Source organism: Macrobrachium rosenbergii, chromosome 15, assembly GCF_040412425.1.
Source record: "Macrobrachium rosenbergii isolate ZJJX-2024 chromosome 15, ASM4041242v1, whole genome shotgun sequence".
NCBI classification, from domain to species: Eukaryota; Metazoa; Arthropoda; class Malacostraca; order Decapoda; family Palaemonidae; genus Macrobrachium; species Macrobrachium rosenbergii.
In genome coordinates, this window is record NC_089755.1 from 52,809,298 (window position 1) to 52,831,797 (window position 22,500).

General features: G+C 38.0%; 2 protein-coding genes across 2 annotated transcripts in view; one reads left to right on the top strand and one right to left on the bottom strand.

Annotated features, from left to right (window-relative positions):
• LOC136846718 (uncharacterized) overlaps positions 1 to 2,955 on the top strand; it is a 4,446-nt gene extending 1,491 nt beyond the window's left edge. The window contains exon 3 of the mRNA XM_067117828.1: positions 1,203 to 2,955. Within this exon, the coding sequence (XP_066973929.1) occupies positions 1,203 to 1,334 (132 nt within the window). The 3' untranslated portion in view covers positions 1,335 to 2,955. The remainder of the gene's footprint in view (positions 1 to 1,202) is intronic.
• The window catches only part of LOC136846722 (nuclear pore complex protein Nup93-like), a 342,318-nt gene that overhangs the window by 112,752 nt on the left and 207,066 nt on the right, over positions 1 to 22,500 (bottom strand). The gene's annotated exons all lie outside the window — the stretch shown is intronic.

Here is a 22,500-nt window from a genome sequence, read left to right on the forward strand (position 1 = left end):
GTGATCCAGTTCGACTCTGTTACCCCTTCGACGCGGACGCTTTAGAACTATTTATTTTCGTATGTAATAATCAATTTTATCTCACCACCGCCACTTCTGCAAACATTACTACCGTCATGAATAGTACTTAATGTCCTGGATTTAAATTGGAAGGGATTTACCAAGCAAAACTTTGCTTAAGCTATCTTTCCCAGAACCAAGGAAAACTTTGCTTAAACTGTCTTTCCCAGAACCAAGCAAAACTTTGCTTAAGCTATCTTTCCCAGAACCAAGAAAAACTTTGCTTAAACTATCTTTTCCCAGATCCAAGCAAAACTTTGCTTAAACTATCTTTCCCAGAACCAAGCAAAACTTTGCTTAAACTGTCTTTCCCAGAACCAAGCAAAACTTTGCTTAAACTATCTTTTCCCAGAACCAAGCAAAACTTTGCTTAAACTATCTTTTCCCAGAACCAACCAAAACTTTGCTTAAACTATCTTTCCCAATCTAACTTTGGAGATGAACAAAGAAGACGCGCCAAGTTTTATTTCTAATTGAACTTATCTTCTTAACTGTGGGAATCAATGGGAACTTAGCCCATAACCCCACACATGTCCCCATTAGCCGATACTTTCATTATCAGGAATATTACGTAAAAAAACAAAGCAGAAGTTACCTGACGGCTCCTTATCATTACCAATTTTACCATTACCACCGTCCGCTCCGATGTTTTATGATTATATGCCCATTCAACGCCCAATTTCATTTTATCCCGGTTGGTTTTTACTTTCGTCTATCAACTGGCGCTATTTTTTTTTTTTTTTTCCACAATGTTGGCCCCTAACTTGACGAACTTCTGATTCGGCAAAATATTGATTTCCTTACTTTTAGCAAATTTAATTTTATCACCGCATAACATTAACATTATCAAATCCTTAAAGTTTTCATAACGTTACATATGTTCAATCTAATCCTTATCTATCTTTCAATAAACTGAAAAAAAAAATTAGTTTATCTCAAACATTTTTCTCCAAATTTAATCTCAAGCCTACCAACATTAGTTTCTTATCTTTTCGTGAAATTCTTAAAATATCCCAAACCTAACTTGCATTCTCCGACAATAAATCATAATTTCATCATTTTACAAAGAATCTTCAATATTGCCGTTAGAATTTTTCCCTTCAGTCAACTAATATTCGTCTTTCTCTCTCTCTCTTTCGCAGGACCAGTACGTCCAACTCTTGGCTTTCAAACTGGGCGCCATCATGGAAAGTCTGTATAGCTGCCGCAGCAACAGAATGAACTTATCGCGGGCCCACTCCGCCGCCACACAGCCGCAACCCACATGCGGTTAAAACTACTACTACTACTACTACTACTACTACTGCTACTACTGTAAACCCACACCATGCCGGCAACCGAAAGCAAATATATCATCCCGACATTACTTTATCCGAGCCAAGAAATCATCATCGCCGCCACCACCATCATCATCATCATTATTTATATTCATCCATGATGACGACAGTGAGCAGTTCGCTGAAGCGTGCTAGAGAGGAAAGAACAGTCATCGGGCTACATCACAAAGAAAACTTTTTTTTCCGAGTGTTTGTTCGGCTAACCTCCTTGGAATAACATCCACCTCCGACCTCAAGAAACTTTGCGAAACCGGGAATTGTAAACTTCCTCGACCATCATTCGAGTTTAATAAAGTAATCCAGACGTAGACTTTCCTTCCGCTGGTCAGTCTTTGAGTTTCCGGAAAAATGTCGAACCAGATTTGAACAACCGCGTTTTCCGCAACCTCTGCATTTTTGAGACCGGGCGCTTGGACCCCCTGGTCTGTATCACCAAGACCGCCCCCCCCCCACCCTCGAGAATCAAGAGCAAAAGGAAGAACCTCGGAAAATTACCGACGGCAAAAACGGCTCCGGTAAATCGGCCCATCAGAGTAGGAAGGATAAAGGGCAGAGACGATGACCAAACGCTGATAAAGGGGTAGATTAGGCCGCCAATAACGCAGTAGCCTTGGAAGAGCCGCAGCCATAATTACAGCGATAAACAAGCTACTGATAAACAAATCGACTTACTTTATCAAGACGACGATAACTGTCTCCGTAACAGGTTTTTTTTTTTTTTTTTTTTTTTTTTTTTTACCTATCTTCCGGGTCGTCGGAGACTGCCGTTTGGGGAGAGAACCTACCCCGCGGGGAGGGAGGGAGGGGAGGGTTGGGGGGAGGGGGAGCGCTAGAGGCTACAGTCTGATAATTTGGGAAGGATAATAAGTAGTTCCACGTTTACTTCGTGACGGAAATTTCAGAAACATTACGGAAACCAATTTCAGTTTTTCCTTGGAATGTTTAAAGAGGAACCAAACCCAACCTCAAAAACCTCCGAGCAGAAAACAACGAGGCATCCGCCATCTTGAAGAGGAGCCAGTGCCCGCCATTTTGAGAGAACACAGAAGGAAAATGCCGTCGTCTATATACCCACCATGACGGAGCCGAGCCAACCGGGAATTCGGACTTCATCTTTTTTTTTTTTTCTCTCTATCCTCTTGTTTCTTTGCGCTGCTCGCAGAAGTATCAGAGATCAACCAGATAAGAGTATAGAACTGCAAATGCCTGAGCTTAAATTCACTCGAATTCACTTCAGTTACACCCTATAATACTGAGCAAGTTGAACTACCTCATCAGTGTACCAACACATGTGGAATTCATTCTCACCACAGACGACAGGCGCCCAGTCAGTCTGTCCCTCATTCGCAATGCCAAGAGATATGGCGTAACTTACGCAGGACCGCTGAGCATTCGGGTCACTTGCGTAACTTACAAAATGTGTTGAGTGCACTAGTCATCTCATTAGTTTTTATTTCTCAAGTCGAAGTTATTTTTTACACCTACCCTATTGTATAGCATATTGTTTTATATGTCATAGTTTTTATGATTACTTATAATAAAATCATATTTATGAAAATTAACCTCTGTTATTAAAATCCTTCACGTGACTGTCTTTTCTAGAACTGAGGGCAACACTATTTATGTATTCCTTTCATCAACTAATCCAAAATGCATATATATATAAATATATACCAGACGTAAAACTAATTGATTTTCGCCTGCCCACATCAGTCACAGCAAAACTTGACTAAATGTTATTTCATTATCATCCAGTACGTACCTATCTACAGTGATCTCCCCAAAAAAGCTTCCATATGTGACAAGGGGCTATATTTATGAAATGAAAAACAAAACAAAACGAAAAACTAGTTAAGAATACACAAAAGTAAGTATATCTTAGTTTAACCAGACCACTGAGCTGATTAACAGCTCTCCTAGGGCTGGCCCGAAGGATCAGATTTATTTTTACGTGGCTAAGAACCAATTGGATACCTAGCAACGGGACCTACAGCTTATTGTGGAATCCGAACCACATTAAAGCGAGAAATGAATTTCTATCACCAGAAACAAATTCCTCTCGTTCTTCACTGGCCGGTCGGAGATTCGAACTTGCGACCAACAGAGTGGTAGCTGAGAACGGAACCCGCTCACCCAGCGAGGAACTAAAATACACAAAACACCATACTCCAACCACATTTAAAAATAAGGCCAATGACCCACAACAATAATCTAACGTGGCATAAAACAACTCGGGGGAAAACTCAACGGTCGTAATAAGCCACGTTTCGTAAACGCCATTCCTCCAGCATCATGCGGTGGAGTGGAATACATAGTTTAGGCCAAAGGCCAAGCACTGGGACCCATGCGGTCATTCAGCGCTGAAACGGAAATTGACAATAAAAGGTTTTAAAGTTGTAACAGAAGGAAATCCTCGCAATTGCACTGTGAAATAACTGTTAGGGGAGGGTGGACAGCAGGTTGGAAGAAAGGTAATATGAATGGAGGTACAGTAAAAAAAAAAAAAAAAAGAATGAAAGGGGTTGGCGGCTAGGGGCCTAAGATACGGTCCCTAAAAGGACCTCGAGTAATGCCTACAGTGCACCCCCTGAGGTGCACTGACGGCAGTATCCCCCCCCACGGGGAATATATCTTGTGGTAAATACGGTTCCGCCATTCGATCCGTCTGCCGTGTTACGGTTCGCCAATCGGCCCGTCATGCGTCATCGAGCTACGGTCTCCGTAAGGCATCGGTTCGAATGCCAAAGACAACCACAGGGTTACGTCAATCCTCCGCGCCCGCGATGACATACGGGTTTCATAGCGCGACTGAATTTCCAGCTGGAGAAGTTGGCAGGAGACCGACAGTGTTCGATGTAATTGGAATGGTAACCCGAGAGGCAACAAAAACAATTGCGGTATCCATAACAATACTTCAGCATTCCTAAGGAACGTGCCAAAAAGTACGGTATTTCATCTGCTATGACGGTTTCCGCTGAACAGAAAGGTTCGTGTGTGGAAAATAACGGCAGAATAAGAGTGTAAATGTATGTATGTATGTATGTATGTATGTATGTGTGTGTGTGTGTGTATGTGTATGTGTAAGGACTGGGTTATGAGCGACATACTGGCTGGGTGTTAACTGGTTTATTGGTTGTTCCTTACTGAGATAAATGTACAGAATCTTGGAAGATGTTATTGACGCGTGCGAGCGGTAATGTAGCGTCTACACACAGACAGGTAAAACGGACATAAAAGGTTCAGACATCTGTGTTTGTCGGCAGACAAACAGATGGCGATATCAAGAGACATGATTAACATACGGTGATGAAACATACATCAGTGGAAGGGTCAGGAAATTCTACATATGGCCAATTGCATGAGATTCAAGACACATTAATGGATACAATGCAATAGCATAATAAATGTGAAATGGAGAGACCTTTGGCGTCTTCACAAACAGAAACATACACACAGTTTGATACAGAAGATTCGTTGGAACATTATGAGTACATGATTAGAATGCTTGCATGGCAATGCAAGTAGTGGTGATTGTACATACGTTAAGACAACAATGCTTAGGGAGAAACAGACGGAAATATTGTATGGTTGAAATCGCGTTCCTGTAGAGAAAGAAAACGAGACGCTCCTGTTTTGTCCTGTCGACTCCGATGATGACGATCGACGAACACACGAACACACACGTGTTTGGAAGAGACAGCGTCGGGGCTCTTACATATGTGTAAGTGTATGTATATATGTACATATCTATAAAGTCCTCACGTGAAAATAAAAGGATATACCAAGACTTTCAACTGTATTCCAGTCATCCAAAGATGACTTTGGAATAAAATTTGAAAGTCTTGGTACCACCTTCTTTTAATTTCACGTGAGGACTTATTATATACTTCATACAAGGGACTATTGTGGAAATACAATACATTACATATATATGTATTATAAATATATATATATATATATATATATATATATATATATATATATATATATATATATATATATTGTCCTAAGCATTCCAAATACCTGGTTATTACACAACTAATCACAGAATTCCAAAAATTTACCTCACTTCAGCCAGATACCTGAACTCTCATAACAATAAAAATTATGGCTGAGTACTCTAAAGATAGCAGTGATCCCTTAAAAAGCTCATTAATCATATGAAAAATCAAAATAAATTCATCAAGACTAGTGTGAGGTATCAACAATTAAACAAGAAATATACTAGAGTAAAAGGGCATCACTCCATCAAACAACTTTAGCTGTTTCCCCGGTCTTAATTCACTTCAGTAAAACTAAAGGAACAAAACGTTTATCATTTTGCCTTATGCACACAATTAATCCTATTCACTGGTGGTCAATAAATGAAACAGTTTTTTAAAAACATTAAATACAAAAATTTATTTTTAAATTCAAAATTTATAACTACAATTCACAATCTGAAAAATTTACTATTTCTTGAAAACAACACAAAAATTCAATTAGTTCTTGAGTTAAATTATTCAACAAAACTAAATTACAAAACTTTAATTTATCAAGAAATTAAATTAATCAAGCAAAATTCAAACTATCAAGAATTACTCAAGATTTGAAAAGAAAATCTTAATAAATGAAAATTAAATCAAGTATGCAATGTTAAATTATCAAGAAATATTTAAAATGCTAAGTAAATAAATGTTAAATCACCAGTATATAAACTGTGAAAAATCAAGAGATTGCAACCACAAGAACACACAAAATAAACAAGAGATTTATCAATAATAATTTCACTAAGGCAAAATTTCCGTAATATACCTCATTATACCACGGTAATAATAAGTAAAATTCACTTTACCTTACACAAGCTTATGAAAACCTTTGTAAAATCACTTTCAGCTGCTTTAGATTCACAAAACACACTTTTTTATTGGGTGCCGTTGCCATATTTTTCCTATGATCAGATCTCAAAAGCTAAGATTAACACCATTGACCACAAAAATTCTATGTTGATAACTTCTCTCTTTAGAAGAGAGAGAGAGAGAGAGAGAGAGAGAGAGAGAGAGAGAGAGAGAGAGAGAGAGAGAGAGAGAGAGAGAGAGAGCCAATAAGAACGGTCTCTGAAATTAGTATGTATAAATCTGAGGATTCCAGTATGAAATGAAAGAATCATATGACGTTATTAATGTATTTTGGGAACAAGATACAAGAGAAGGTTCTAGAAAAAGGAGGGCGACGTCACTTCCAGCCAAATGTTTTGAACGCAATCGGGACAATACATGACGTAATCGATCGAGACATGTCCTCTTACTCTCAAAAGGGCATACATGATCAGAGCAATGTAATCTTAAACATGACGCAATTGCCATGTGCTTTAGTACAACACTTGTTCGCATTTCTCAAAAGTACAAGCCTTTACCAGAAAATCGTATCGAACAAATGTAACATTGCAAAACCATTCATCATCTTCTCGTATGAGACAAAGCTTTAGCAGAAATGTTTACACGCTCTAATTATGACTGGCATGTTTTAAAAAGAAACCAAAAAACCCGAGCTGGTTTTCAGAAAGGAACAGCAATTGTTACATCTGGTCTAAAACTCAAATTTCACTCTCTCCCACTACTACGCATTATCAAGAAAGACATTATTAATTCTAAATTACACTGTTACATTACCTAAACCACTAACTCTCTTGAGATCTGACACTACACTACATACGATATTTCAATAATTATTATTATTACACTTAACACAAGATAAATAGAAGAGTAAATATATCAAAACTATGGAAAAACATACATATTACAAAGCAACATCATGCAATATATATATATATATATATATATATATATATATATATATATATATATATATATATATATATATATATATATATATATATATAAGTATATGGTGTGAAGGCATTAGCAAGGAACATTAATAAGGTAAAAGATAAGGAACAATGACCAAACGAAATGCCTCTTACTTTATTCCGGTAAGGGAGGAGACAAGAGATGAAGCACCCACAGTAAATTAGTAATATTCCATAAAGGGAAGAGCTAATAACATTAACAGCAGAGATGAAGATCTTACGACATCTAAACGGCACGCTTTATCAACCAGGGCCGATTACTGTTACTACGATCCACACGAAGCTAAATAGTTCATTTGCATTTTCGTCGATAAGAAACAAGTAAAAAAGGCGCCGAAGTTTCTTTAGCGCAATCGAGTTTTTCTGTACAGCCGCTACAGCGTGTATTCAAGGCCACCGAAAATAGATCTATCTTTCGGTGGTCTCGGTATGATGCTGAATGAACCGCGGCTCACGAAACTTTAACCACGGCCTGGTGGTGGCCTATCCTATATCGTTGCCAGAAGCACGATTATGACTAACTTTAACTTTAAATAAAATAAAAAAACTACTGAGGCTAGAGGGCTGCAATTTGGTACGTTTGATGACTGGAGGGTGGATGACCAACATACCAATTTGCACCCTTCTATCCTCAGTAGTTTTCAAGATCTGAGAGCGGACAGAAAAAGTGCGGACGGACAGACAAAAGCCGGCACAATAGTTTTCTTTTGCAGAAAACTAACCAAGAGTTGGAAGAGAGGAGACGCAGAAGTCAGCAGTAGGGCCTTTCGTCTTGGAGACACCGAAGGTGATCGCGTTACCGGCTGCCATCACGAGAGCCTAGAGTTGATGCAAGACGAAAGGTCTATCGGAGATCGAGTGCGATCAACGGCAGGAGGCTGAGAGGAGGATGGAAAAGAATGACGGTGAACTGACCCTTCAGCAAAACTTGAACAGAAGAGGCACAATGGGTAAAGCCGGCGCTCAATGGGAAGGAAAAGAACAGGTATGGGAACAGACCCCGAGGAACAACCTTAGATATGAGGGGGTTGTTGGGAGAGGGGAGGGGTTGTAGGGGAGGGGGGATAGATAGATGGAATTGGTGTAGTTGGATGGCAAGTGGAAGGATTAGGCCTCTCGCCTTCTTTAGGCTAGGATGAACGAGTACACGCTTCCCAGACAGAAAACAAAATAAAATAAAGGCAGGATTAAACAATTAGGCGGAATGAATCCAAAACAATGGAACAGGTTCTGCTAAAAGTTAAGTATGCCTTAGTTTAACCAGACCACTGAGCTGATTAACAGCTCCCCTAAGGCTGGCCCGAAGGATTAAACTTATTTTACGTGGCTAAGAACCAACTGGTTACCTAGCAACGGGACCTACAGCTTATTGTGGAATCCGAACCACATTATAGCGAGAAATGAATTTCTATCACCTGAAATAAATTCCTCTAATTCTTCACTGGCCGGCCGGAGACTCGAACTCGGGCCTAGCAGAGTGCTAGCCGAGAACTCTACCGACTCGTGCAACGAAAAACTTCTGCTAAAAATGACTAGGGCGATTTCAAAGGAGTAAGACCTGGTCTTGACGCCTTGCCCATGATAATAGAGGATTAAGACCCCCCCACCCCTTACGAGCAGTACGCACTAGGGAGGCCATTGCATGACGAGAGAGAGAGAGAGAGAGAGAGAGAGAGAGAGAGAGAGAGAGAGAGAGAAGAACTCAAAAGAAGAGCTTGTTCGGTCTATTGAACAAGCCGAGACTGACTTCTCCATTTATGGGATCACGCTACAGATTCGTCACACCAGAAGGAAGGATGAAAGCTGGGTGGGTAAAACTTGTTGAGAACTTCGCTGCCAAAGAATTAGAGTTATCTTTCAAGAGAGGAAGACTGGAATATATCAATTACTGAATAAGATCATATAATACTGTATATATATATATATATATATAATATATATATATATCCCCTATATATATATATATATTATATATATATATATATATTCCCCTATACCTTATTAATATATATACACATATATATATTTATACACATATATATATGTATATACCTATATGTGTATATATATAATATACACATATAGGCCTTAGAGGAAACAAAACAATTTTATTACTGTGGAGATACAATGGATAGTAAAAAGAGGGAAAGAGAGAGGAGAGAGAGAGAGAGAGAGCTAGTAACACACTGGTCGAAGAGATTCCTAGAACTATGGGCAAATACCAGCATCACACTGGTAGAACTACTGAAACTTTCGACGAGTGCTTGACGCCTGCAATACAAGACCTTTCCCCAACGCCCATTCAAAGACCATGAGGATATGACTGCTTCCAATACACTCTGACCCTGTTGACTGGAGGGAAGAAACAAACAGACCGACGAAGGGAAAAAGAGATAAATAAATAACTAAGCCCGACGCCACCTTCACTTAAAGCTCAACGGCGCGCCGCTGATATATAACCGACCTTGGAAATATAACGTCACCGAAGCGAAGGCATACTACCTTTTTCGTGATGTATTAACAGAACCTCAACTGTATCTTACTTGAGTAACCATCCTTTGCCACAGTCTATCCCCCACTACATAATCAGTAAATAAGTTCGTGACCTTCCACACCAACCTGGTACTTTTTAGACGTTTTCTTTATAGTCGTCATATTATAGATTCAGTCTTGTACGTCATTTTAGGTTATATAAATTCAACGGGCCATTAGTTGAATTAGTTTGAATGAAAGAACAATGAAGCTGTTTATTTACTGCTCTCTTAGCCTTTCCATTTACCCCGTTCACGTAAGTGTTGGCAACAGCGTCAAATTCCAGGGTAAAATCTCGGAACTTACAATAAGAAATACTCTTAAAGATACCAAACAGACAGAACTTTAAAGCAGATATCCTCTAATAATAATAATAATAATAATAATAATAATAATAATAATAATAATAATAATAATAATAATAATAATAATAATAATAAGGTTAGTAAGTTAGAACAATAGGGACAAAGATACGGCAATAATTCATGTGCATATTTTCTGAATAAGTTATATATATATAAAAAAAAGGTGAAAGCATAAAAACACGAACATGCTTAAATCAGTCAAACAAACAGCAGACAAGAGACAGAGTAAACACAAAAGTGTAAAAAGCTGATAAAAAAAAAAAAAACACAAAGTCAAAAGGCGTAGACAACCATCCCATTCTAAATACGAGTACCAGCGTGAAGCATCGCAACTCCAAAAGTTTCTTCCAAGAAGAACCCCAGTTAACAACGACGTCTACTGAACGGGCCAAGCCTTTGTGTTAGCACCGCCCGTGACGAAAAAGCAACACAGCTCACAGGTTAGTCGAAGCAGAAATCCGCCACACTACAAATTCTACGGAACGAAACCGGCTTGCGGCCGCTTTGTGCAGTAATGATGTCCTTTGTTCTAACCAGAAAAATGTCCTTTGTTCTAACCAGAAAAATGTCCTTTGTTCTAACCAGAAAAATATACATCTTTACACAACAAATATCGTGTGTATGTATGTATGTATGTATGTATGATGATTTTGTTGTATAAAGATATATATTATTCTGCTTAAAATAAAGGAATTATTATTGTACATAGCAGCCGCAAGCCGGTTTCGTTCCGTAGAATTTGTAGTCTTTCATTCCTAGTTAAAATAAAAGAGTTTTATTGTGCGCACTGACTTACATAAACACACACACAATCACAATATAATATATAATATATAATATATATATATATGTGTGTGTGTGTGTGTGTAACTAAATCACGAAAATATGGAACGTGATGAATATATAAATAAAGACAAATCCAAGAAGGAAAGAGAAACAATAGATTGCTGCGAGGCCTTTCGACTTGTCGTCCTCTACTTAGCAGAGTAAAGGACGTCAAGTCGAAAGGCCTCGCATCACTCCCTTGTTTCTCTTTCCTTCGTGGATTTTGTCTTTATTTATATGTGTGTGTGTGTGTGTGTGTGTGTGTGTGTGTGTGTGTTTATAGCCATGATTAACAATAAAAGTCGACACTCGAGGGAACTAGTGAATGGAATTTAATATAGTTTACGTACTATAGCACTGCAACATCTTGCCACCTCACAATTTCTGGCATCAAAAATTCTTGTAGGGGGAGGATTGCCCAACTGTCAAACGGGGAGAGGAATAAAATGCTCCCGTGAAAGTAGAGAGTTATTCTAACTACAAAACAATAATAGCAAAGTAAATAACATGAAAGAAAAGCTACAAATAGCAACAGGTATCCTTCCCATCCCAAACGAAGCAAAAGTCGAAAAGGAAATCACACACAGAAAAGAAGGAAAACACGCCACGGCACTCTGTCTCCCCGATAAATCAAAATCAGCATGACGTGACGCGAATATAAACGTCAAGAAGATAAATGCCTGTAGATCAGTTATATAACAACCGCCATTCCTTCCTTGTGCTAGCGAGTAGAAGCGTTGGCGGCTATACGCAGCCGAGACGGATTCTCCAATGCGTGGCGTTATCGAGTGGTAAATAGATCCACCGATTCCCTACGTTCCTGAGGCTTCTTCAAGCGCGCTGGCACTCTCGCTAACACACACAGGCATTTGTATGTGTATTGCACAATCTAGAATTCCCCTGTAAGCTATATCATTGATATGGAGGTTGCTGTGAGAATGCGAGGCATTGGTCTTCCTATTCATCCTTTCATAGCGAAACCATGGATGACTCCCCAGCGAAGTTTTGTACGCAGAAGGAGCCGTTTCGCGTACGCTGTCAGCAGCTCATCAACAGTGTGTCGATCCTCTCCAATAGGTAATGCGCAACTTTACTATGATCATACGGGCATCGTGAATAATCAAGCATTTACTTTTCAAAACTACCTTTCAATTTAGGTAATCCTTTAGAGGCCTCTCTCTCTCTCTTTCTCTAATTAATTAACAGTCTTGAAAACTTCGATCCAAATTTACTAGCTAGCAAAATCTTCGCCTGACCCGACACAGATTAGCGGTCGATCCCAAAGAGTGAGAGAAGTCCCTGATGGTCAGTCAACTACGGTGGGTCAATGTCAGGGTAAAAAGAGTCATAGGGCTAGCATTCTCATCCTTTTAGAGATCGGTAACTTTGCACTCAGCCATAACCCACGAGAAAGGGAAAATGACATGTGGTTAATATTATATATATATATATATATATATATATATATATATATATATATATACACATATATATATATATATATATGTGTTGTGTTCTTTTGTGTACAGGGGGAGGGGGGAGACTGCTACTTCCTTACTATATCATATCTGTGACGTAAACGGCCTTAATCTCAGAGGCTTTGACAAAGCAACACCCGACGACAATCAACAAATCATGGATACCATTTAAAAAATGAACGGTTATTTGTTATATATTATCACTGTTGTTACGCTGGTGGTTGTTACTTTAACAACAGCGGAGTAAGAGGTCTTACCAGGAAGTTACTTGCATCAGTCTAGCGACAACAGTAATTTTATCTTTACAACAAACATATACTTTCGTAACTCTATTAGTAGTAGTAAACAACCGGACTACTCCGCTTCATTACAGGAACAAGGAATGTAAAAATCAACTACAAGAACTTCCAAGCTTCACAGTTTCATTGCTTTGTAACATCCACCACTTTCCACAAAAACATTCCTTCACGACATGCAGGCGCCGCACCCAAGTCGCAACGCTGGTGGCATTAATAGCGGTGGAAGGAAAAATACATGTTTTTTGACTCACTGTTTAAAGGCAAAATGCCTGACAGTAAACAGCAAAAAAAAATATTCTTTGACTCATTATTTAAAGGCAAAAAGCCTGACAGCAAATAAAAGAAAAAATGTTCTTTGACACACATTATTTATAGGCAAAAGCCTGACAGCAAATAAAAGAAAAAATATTCTTTGACTCATTATTTAAAGGCAAAAAGCCTGACAGCAAATAAAAGAAAAAATGTTCTTTGACTCACATTATTTAAAGGCAAAAAGCCTGACAGCAAATAAAAGAAAAAATATTCTTTGACTCATTATTTAAAGGCAAAAAGCCTGACAGCAAATAAAAGAAAAAATGTTCTTTGACTCACATTATTTACAGGCAAAAGCCTGACAGCAAATAAAAGAAAAAATATTCTTTGACTCATTATTTAAAGGCAAAAGCCTGACAGCAAATAAAAGAAAAATGTTCTTTGACTCACATTATTTACAGGCAAAAGCCTGACAGCAAATAAAAGAAAAAATATTCTTTGACTCATTATTTAAAGGCAAAAAGCCTGACAGCAAATGAAAGAAAAAATGTTCTTTGACTCACATTATTTACAGGCAAAAAGCCTGACAGCAAATAAAAGAAAATATGTTCTTTGACTCACATTATTTACAGGCAAAAAGCCTGACAGCAAATAAAAGAAAAAATGTTCTTTGACTCACACTATTTAAAGGCAACAAGCCTGACAGTAAACAGAAAAAAAAATCTTTGACTCACTATTTAAAGGCAAAAAGCCTTGCAGTACATAAAGAGAGACAATATCAGCTGTACATTCCTTGAGCAATCTGTTGATTTTTCCAAAATTTCTGAGGAAGTAATCTGATGAATTTTGCCAAATTACTCCGAAAGTAACCAGCTGAATCCTCCGAGATGTTTTTCCGAAAGCAATCTCTTGAACTTTTTCCAAATTTTATGCCTGAGCAATCTGTTACATTTTCCTGAATTTCTCCATCAGCAATATATTCAACCTCATTTAATTTTTGGGAAATTGTTGGTTTTCCCTGAATTTCCCTGTCCGCAAGCTGTATAATTTTTCTGAATTTCTGCCTAAGCAATCTTTAATTTTCCCGAATTTCTCCAAAAGCAATCTGTTGAAACTTCCTCGCGTTAGCAATTTGTTGAATGCATCGGATTTTTTTTCATAAATGATATGCCGATTTTTGCAGAATTTCTCTTTTTTAAGCAAACTAAAGTTTCCTGTATTTCTCTCTAAACATTGTTAAATTTTGTTGTGAAAAAGATTTTATTTTTCTGAATTTATCTATTAGCGATATTTTGAATTTTCCTTAATGTCTCCATATATATATATATATATATATATATATATATATATATATATATATATATATATATATACATATATATATATATATATATATATATATATATATATATATATATATCTATTGAATTTACCTAACTCCTACACTAACAATGAGTGGAATTTTCCTAAATTTGGCGTCAGCAGTTTGTAAAACTTTGCCAAATTTTCCCTAATCAATAAGTTTTATTTTCCCGAATTTCTTCGTAGGCAGTTTGTTGAATTTTCTCCAACTTCTGCATGACCAGTGAAATCAATTCCGTCGACTTTCTCTGTATCCCTTCTGTTGAATTTTCCTCAATTCCTCAGTAAAACATCCGTTGAGCTTTCCCGAATTTCACCGTAAGCAATCCACTGAGTTTTCCCGAATTTCACCTAAGTAATCCATTGAGTTTTCCCGAATTTCGACGTAAGCAATCCATTGAATTATCCCGAATTTAACCGTAAGCAATCCATTACATTTTCGCGAATTTCACCATAAGCAAGCTACTTAATTTTCCCGAATTTCACCATAAGCAAGCCACTTAATTTTCCCGAATTTCACCATAAGCAAGCCCCTCAATTTTCCCGAATTTCACCTCAAGAAACCCGCTGAATTTTCCCGAATCTCACCGCAAGCAATCCATTGAATTTCCTGAATTTCACCGTAAGCAAACCGTCGAGTTTTCCCGAATTTCACCGCAAGAAATCCGCCGAATGGTTCCCGAATTTTACCGTAAGAAATCCATTTAATTTTCCCGAATTCCACCGTAGGAAATCCATTGAATTTTCTCGAATATGGCCCTAAGAAATCCGCTGAATGTTTCCCGAATTTCACCGTAAGCAAACCGTCGAGTTTTCCCGAATTTCACCGTAAGAAATCCGCTGAATGTTTCCCGAATTTCACCGTAAGAAATCCGCTGAATGTTTCCCGAATTTCACCGTAAGAAATCCGCTGAATGTTTCCCGAATTTCACCGTAAGAAATCCGCTGAATGTTTCCCGAATTTCACCCTAAGAAGTCCATTGAATTTTCCCGAATTTCACCGTAAGAAATCCGCTGAATTTTCCCGAATTTCACCCTAAGAAATCCGCTGAATTTTCCCGAATTTCACCCTAAGAAATCCATTGAATTTTCCGAATTTCACCCTAAGAATCCTCTGAATTTTCCCTAATTTCACCCTAAGAATCCGCTGAATGTTTCCCGAATTTCACCTTAAGAAATCCGCTGAATTTTCCCGAATTTCACCCTAAGAAATCCGCTGAATTTTCCCGAATTTCACCCTAAGAAATTGGCTGAATTTTCCCGAATTTCACCCTAAAAAATCGGCTGAATTTTCCCGAATTTCACCTTAAGAAATCGGCAGAATGTGTCCCGAATTTCACCGTAAGAAGTCTGTCGAATTCTCCAGGCACTCCGCGCAGCATGCAGTCCCGCCCACGTCCCTCCAAAAATGGCTGAGGTTCTAGGAGGTCTCACGATGTAACCCCGACTTGCGTTTGTCGAGAAAGCAACAATGCATGAAGTATTCGGTTAACTAAATATGAATAAGAGTACGAAGTAATGTTTTGCTGCAGGAGGTAAGTATGAGTCTCGACTCGGGACTGGAGCGAAAACTACAGGATATCGCAAATCTTGCGAAGAAGAATATTCTAATTCATAAATAAATTTTTTTAATATAAAAATCCGCAAATACAAATATAACAAATAAGTGAAAAATGAGATAAATAATAAGCTAAAAGCACACAGAAGTAAACATTTGCGAAATATAAATATTCTAATTGTGTAAATTCATGAGAAATTAAACAAACACAAACAAGAGTCCATGAATAAATCGAAAAATTGGTAACAAGGGACATACAAAGTACACAAATTTGCATAAATATGTATACTATACGCATACGGTCAGGGACTAAATGAACACTTCCTTACTTAAAAGATACCATAAAACTAAGTTAAGGATTAAACATGAGAAGGAATGAATAAAATTATCATCACAGAGACCATTATCTTCCACTGCCAATATAAACAACATCGTGAATCTCATTATCACCCAGCATGGTTGAGGAACCCGGGAGACCAAAAGGAACAAAAAATTTACAAAAACACTGAATAAAAAAAGATTATCTAACAAAAATACTCCTGTGCGTTTAATATTCGCGGAGAGGGGGAGAAAATCCAACGAACAAGATGACAAAACTCCACCATCGCCTATGACTTAGACCACGATTGAGATCCTGCGATTGGAGGTTTTGGGTTGTATTTTCCCTGTCGTGACCTTTATCTTTTTTTTTTTTTTTTTTTTTTTTGGCATCATGCCATTTATTTTTATTTTCTCAATGTTATGGTTTTCTATTTTCCCCTCTTTCCTGTTACTGTATTTTTCTCTTTCTATTGTCATGGTTTTTCTCTTGGCCCTGCATGTTTTTCAGTCTTGCCTTTAATTTTTTCCATGGTTTTTCTACTTCCGTTTTAATTTTGTTTTGAGATGCATTTTTATTTCAGTTTTCCATCTCATAGCGTCTGTTTTATTCTTTACTTCTCACGCTTTCTGTTTTCCATATCCTTCACATTTCTGTTCTTCCACTCTATTCGACTGAACGGCTTCTAAAGGACACACCATAAAAAAAACAGACCACTTTCAATGTAGGGTAACGTACCCACCCCTAGCAGCTGAACCACCAAAAACTCAGCTGCTAAAAGTTGCCACGAAACCGCGGAGCCAAATTATAATGATCAAGTAAACTTAAAACCACGCATAGCTCAAAGCCGCCCCTCCGACGGACCAATTTCAGGTCATCCATCTCGGCGTCTCGTATAGATAATACGGGTCCCCTATTAGCTAAGAGAGGGTCAATTACCGACCGGGGCGGAGAACAAAGTAGGGGCCATTCCACTGCGCCCCTCTGAGGCTTAACCACCACTTGGGCAGGCGTTCCTCTTCTTGACGCCTGTCATCGGCAGCCCTTAGCACCAAATTTGTTATTCGTAACGATCCTGGACGTCCTATACAAGGAATGAGGATGTGAGGATCCCGATTGGTACTTGTGAAATTTGCCTCTTTCGTGTGGATTTATCAACTGGCTTTTTTCTATAATAATTTTTCTTCTCCCGCCATCTCGCGCCTATGCACTTTTTTTTTGATGAACTAGGAATTTTTACAGGCTTTCTCCTTTCGACTTGACTTAGAATTCTTAGGTTTTTACTTTTTCAACTAACATACGGTATATTTTATGTTTAATCACATTATGCAAAATGTTTTTTTCCTAAAATTTTGCATTTTTAACATATATTTCATGATTGTTCACATCATGCAATTTTTTTTTATTTTGCATGTTTTTTTTTTTTTTTTTGCTATTAAAGGATTGGTACAATGTAGTTAAGGTGCTTTGCATCTACACATCGTCTAAACACAATTTAATGCGTTGTTTTTGCTTTTATTTGGGTTCTTCCAAGTAATCAGCTGCAGTCTTAAAAAACGCATAAACCGAAGGAGAACAGGATAAAATCGACATCATTCGGAATTTTACAACCGATCATGAATGCGTCTGAGAAGTTGCATTCTGTGACAATGCTAAGCCCCTCTTATCGCTTGTAAAGTGGATCATCTTATTGAATTGTAAACAACCTACAATCCAATCAAGTTCCTTTCAATCGTCAGATCTTCAAAAGTAATCTCTACTATTCTGCCCTAAAATGGAAAACTGCAGTATCTGCAAAACTTTCTAAATTGAGATATGCCACCCATTGGGCTCGTGAAACACTAATACACAAGTTACTGCAGTTTCAGAATGATTCTTCAATGCTTTCCACGAGTGTTTAGGGGGTCCCATTTGCAGTACCTGCAAAATCAGTAGTAGGGGAAGGGAAGACTGCAGTATCTACCATTTTCCTCACTTCTGTATTTTTGCAGATATTGCAGTCTTCCATTTTAGGGCAGTGTTCTAGCCTGGACTAACCTACCACAGCCCTGCAGAATCTTTACGAAAGTTATGCTCTACGTTCAAAGAATTCTAATTTTATCACATGGCATGGATTCATATCTTGTACCAACACGCCTTATACAGTCAACCATGCTTTGTATGCAAGTGTGGCTTACTGCAAACCTTCATACGGAACGTTTTGACAACTTATTATTCATCTGTAACTGGCACCCAAAGATTAAGGAATGCAAACACGTGCATGGAAACAGAAATAGTAACATCATATACACAAAGACTTCAATGACTTCAATTTGATGTTTATCTTACTTTTTGTATATGGTTTGCTTCTTTGTTTTTTCCAGGTTTTATTTTTATTTGGTACAGTATTTTGTAGTAGTATTTCTTTTCAGATAACGTGAAAACCCTTTTTTTATATTGCAATTTATCAAACTTATGAAAAGCAGCGACACTTACATACTAGGCGTACTCAGGCATGCTTTAGTATGATGAAATGACGTCACCTGTTCATGCTTTAACAAATATAAAATGAATATGAGCAGATACAACTCTTAGTTCTTGCTAATATCACACTGGACAGAGCGATGCACTTGGCTAATCCAAACCTTGATTAGAGGCCTCAAGTGAATGGACATTTTTTTTTATTGCCTTCATCAGAATGTCAAGGCCTTCAGCGAGAAACATTAAAAATACTACACACATGAAAAGTTGAGAGTTCAATCAACAGGCATTTATTACATACTCGCCCCCTCCATGACCTCTCTCTCTCTCTCTCTCTTTTAATTTAAGAATACTAACCGAATGGCCTCTAGGTCAAGTTTTCCTAATATGGTAACAGAATCAACATCACGATGGACTAAACTACTGTGTAAATTTACGACCAAGTTGCTACCACCAGATACATCCTAAAGGGTTTAAATAAATTACTGCATTTCCGAGCACTGGAACACCCGAATAGGGAAAATATATAAATCGAAATATTAAGTTCACAAGATAAAGTTGATATGAGAAATCAGGAAAAGTATACGACTTACGAGAGAGAGAGAGAGAGAGAGAGAGAGAGAGAGAGAGAGAGAGAGAGAGAGAGATCAATGTCGTTAAAGCCAAAATATTATACAGTTGATGATATGAGAAATCAGGAAAAGTATACGACTTACGAGAGAGAGAGAGAGAGAGAGAGAGAGAGAGAGAGAGAGAGAGAGAGAGAGAGAGAGAGATCAATGTCGCTAAGGCCAAAATATTATACAGTTGATGATGAGAAATCAGGAAAAGTATACGACTTGAGAGAGAGAGAGAGAGAGAGAGAGAGAGAGAGAGAGAGAGAGAGAGAGAGAGAGAGAGATCAATGTCGCTAAGGCCAAAATATTATACAGTTGATGATGAGAAATCAGGAAAAGTATACGACTTGAGAGAGAGAGAGAGAGAGAGAGAGAGAGAGAGAGAGAGAGAGAGAGAGAGAGAGAGAGAGAGAGAGAGAGGGGAGAGAGAGAGATATCAATGTCGCTAAGGCCAAAATATTATACAGTTGATGATATGAGAAATCAGGAAAAGTATACGACTTGAGAGAGAGAGAGAGAGAGAGAGAGAGAGAGAGAGAGATATCAATGTCAATAAAGCCAAAACATCATATAATTTTTAGTGATCAAGCCGAGTACTAACGCGCAGTAGTCCCCATATATTTTCAGCCACAGCGTTCTGAGAAGATATACACATTTTCCTCGAAGGCTTTATATATCCGGCTTATCTGCCATCTAAAAGAGACAGCAATGCACCTCCCCTTAGTAGCCTTTATAAGTTACTACGCCGGCGTTCCTATGCCGTGGCTCACCCACAACGTCGTTCTCTCTCTCTCTCTCTCTCTCTCTCTCTCTCTCTCTCTCTCTCTCTTTTACGTAACAAACCAGTGTCCTTTCCAGTCCCTGCGCTTCTAAGAAACTACCCACGAATTCTCCGGACACCCAATTTATCGGGTGACCTAACGATTTCTTGAGAGAGAGAGAGAGAGAGAGAGAGAGAGAGAGAGAGAGAGAGAGAGAGCGTGTCTACGGTGCGTACCAACGAGCCGTTTCATCTCACCAGGAAGGTAACTTTCAGCAGGAGCCTCCCCTTGGGTATTCAAGTTACGGTGATAAGCATATATACTTTCTGTCGGCTTATTGCTACACCAGCCCACAAAGGGTCGTTTGATCGCGGGCCTTTTCGTTACCCAAGTCAACCACTTGAATAAAGATATGACTATATTTCCTTTGCATTGCCCAAGTCAACAATTTGAATAAAGATATGACTACATTTCCTTTGCATTGCCGAAGATATGACTATATTTCCTTTGCATTACCCAAGTCAACAATTTGCATAAAGATATGACTATATTTTTTTTTTCTGCCTCTCTCCACACAACGTTTTCAATTGCATGGTAACGCGCACATTTCTGTCTCTTCACACAGAGCTACAAAAACCCCTGACAGCACAATAACCACCTCATACCAACTTCCCTACTCGGACAGCGTGCAAGGAGTGAACAAAGACATTCCCTGTCCCTTGAGAGAGAGAGAGAGAGAGAGAGAGAGAGAGAGAGAGAGAGAGAGAGAGCTCCCAAGAGTTCGCTATTCATCATGAATGCTGTTTCAACAAAACATCTCAGGCTTCTTTCAGTCTCTCCTAATTGCTCATTACGCCCCTAAGATGACCTTACCCCCTCCCCCCCAACCCCCGCCCCAAATCAAGTCGAGTGAGAATGGACAATATAATAAGAGCGATAAAATACACAAGTAAACGATGCAGTGATGTGATTACATCGCTCTATGACCATAAAGGGAACAGAGCACGTATCTCTAATTCTTTTAATTCATTTACTTGCATGTCAATTAACTGCTGTTTGCTACTTCTTCAATATATCTAAAGGAAACCGCCACCTCCATTCTCTATTACTGCTACAAATACTTCTTTTAACGTGCTTTTTTCCTATTTATACGAGGTAAGCACGATGCCTTCTTTTGAAGGACTTTGATTTGGCTTTGGGGTACACTCTGTAGTCTCGATCGGCTGCCCTGCCTGTCATCGCTTAGACCCCGGTAGCGTATGTACATGTATGGTACCGGTCACCAGCGTCCGTTCTCCCAGCAGCGAGGAGTCGATTACTGCTACAAATACTACTACGTATTAAAGATGATAATACGTTAGCCCTCAAGTCTTGAAAGTACAATCTTTACATTTTGAATGGAGAGCAATATGCATAAAAATGCCCGTAAAACATATAAAGATTCTAATTTTGTATTTTACTATTTCTCAAGCAATACAAAGACAGGAAAACCGAACAAATAGCCAAATAGCAAAACTTTCGAAAAAAAGAAGAACGGTTATACAATGAAAAAAATTTCCACAGGAGAAGCCTGCATACAAAATTGAAATAAATCTAATTTCAATAAATAATAATAAAAAAAACCTACTCATAGGGAAACATACCTGGTTACATTACAAGGGAAAAACTAACCGAGTCAACAAATAATCAACCCACACTGTTACATAATTTTTTCATTGGAAAAATCAACCGCATTGCAGTGCATAAAATTTCAGTAAAAAAAAAAAAAAAAAAAAAAAGTGACCGCAATACATACTAAGTAAGAAACTTACGTACTACACAATACAACCAAGAAACTTTGCATAGGAAGAAAAATGGATAAAAGAAAAAAAAAAAAAAAAATTCTTTCAGATAAAAATCGGGTTGAGGGAAAAATTGGTAGTACGAATAAGCCTCCCAGGAATAAGACATTTATTTAGTTACAGGATCAAACATAACTTTTTGTTGTAAAAATACAATGATACTTGCGGACGAAAACCAGACGTGTTTAACAGTTACGAAAACAGCTACCTACCCAGAATAAAAAAAAAATTTAACATCGTTTTAACATTAAAGGTGATCACTATTAAAAGAAAATCTAATTAAAGGCTAATTATAAAAACTTGTTACAAAACAAGATAATGGGACCCTCTTACAAAAAAATATAAAAAAAAAGGCAAGCTTCTGAATGACTGACTGATAGGCTTCCGCATACAGGCGTTAATTAAATTATGGTCATGGGCGTGTATAAAAACTGGTAAAAGTTGAAAGTACAAGTCATTCACGCTATAAAACGTTCTACAGAAACTTACTCACATTATCTCCACAACAGTGCGCATAAATAACTGGTGAAATCGGTCGAAATATAAAATATCCACTAAATCACACATATGTACTTTATAAAGACTT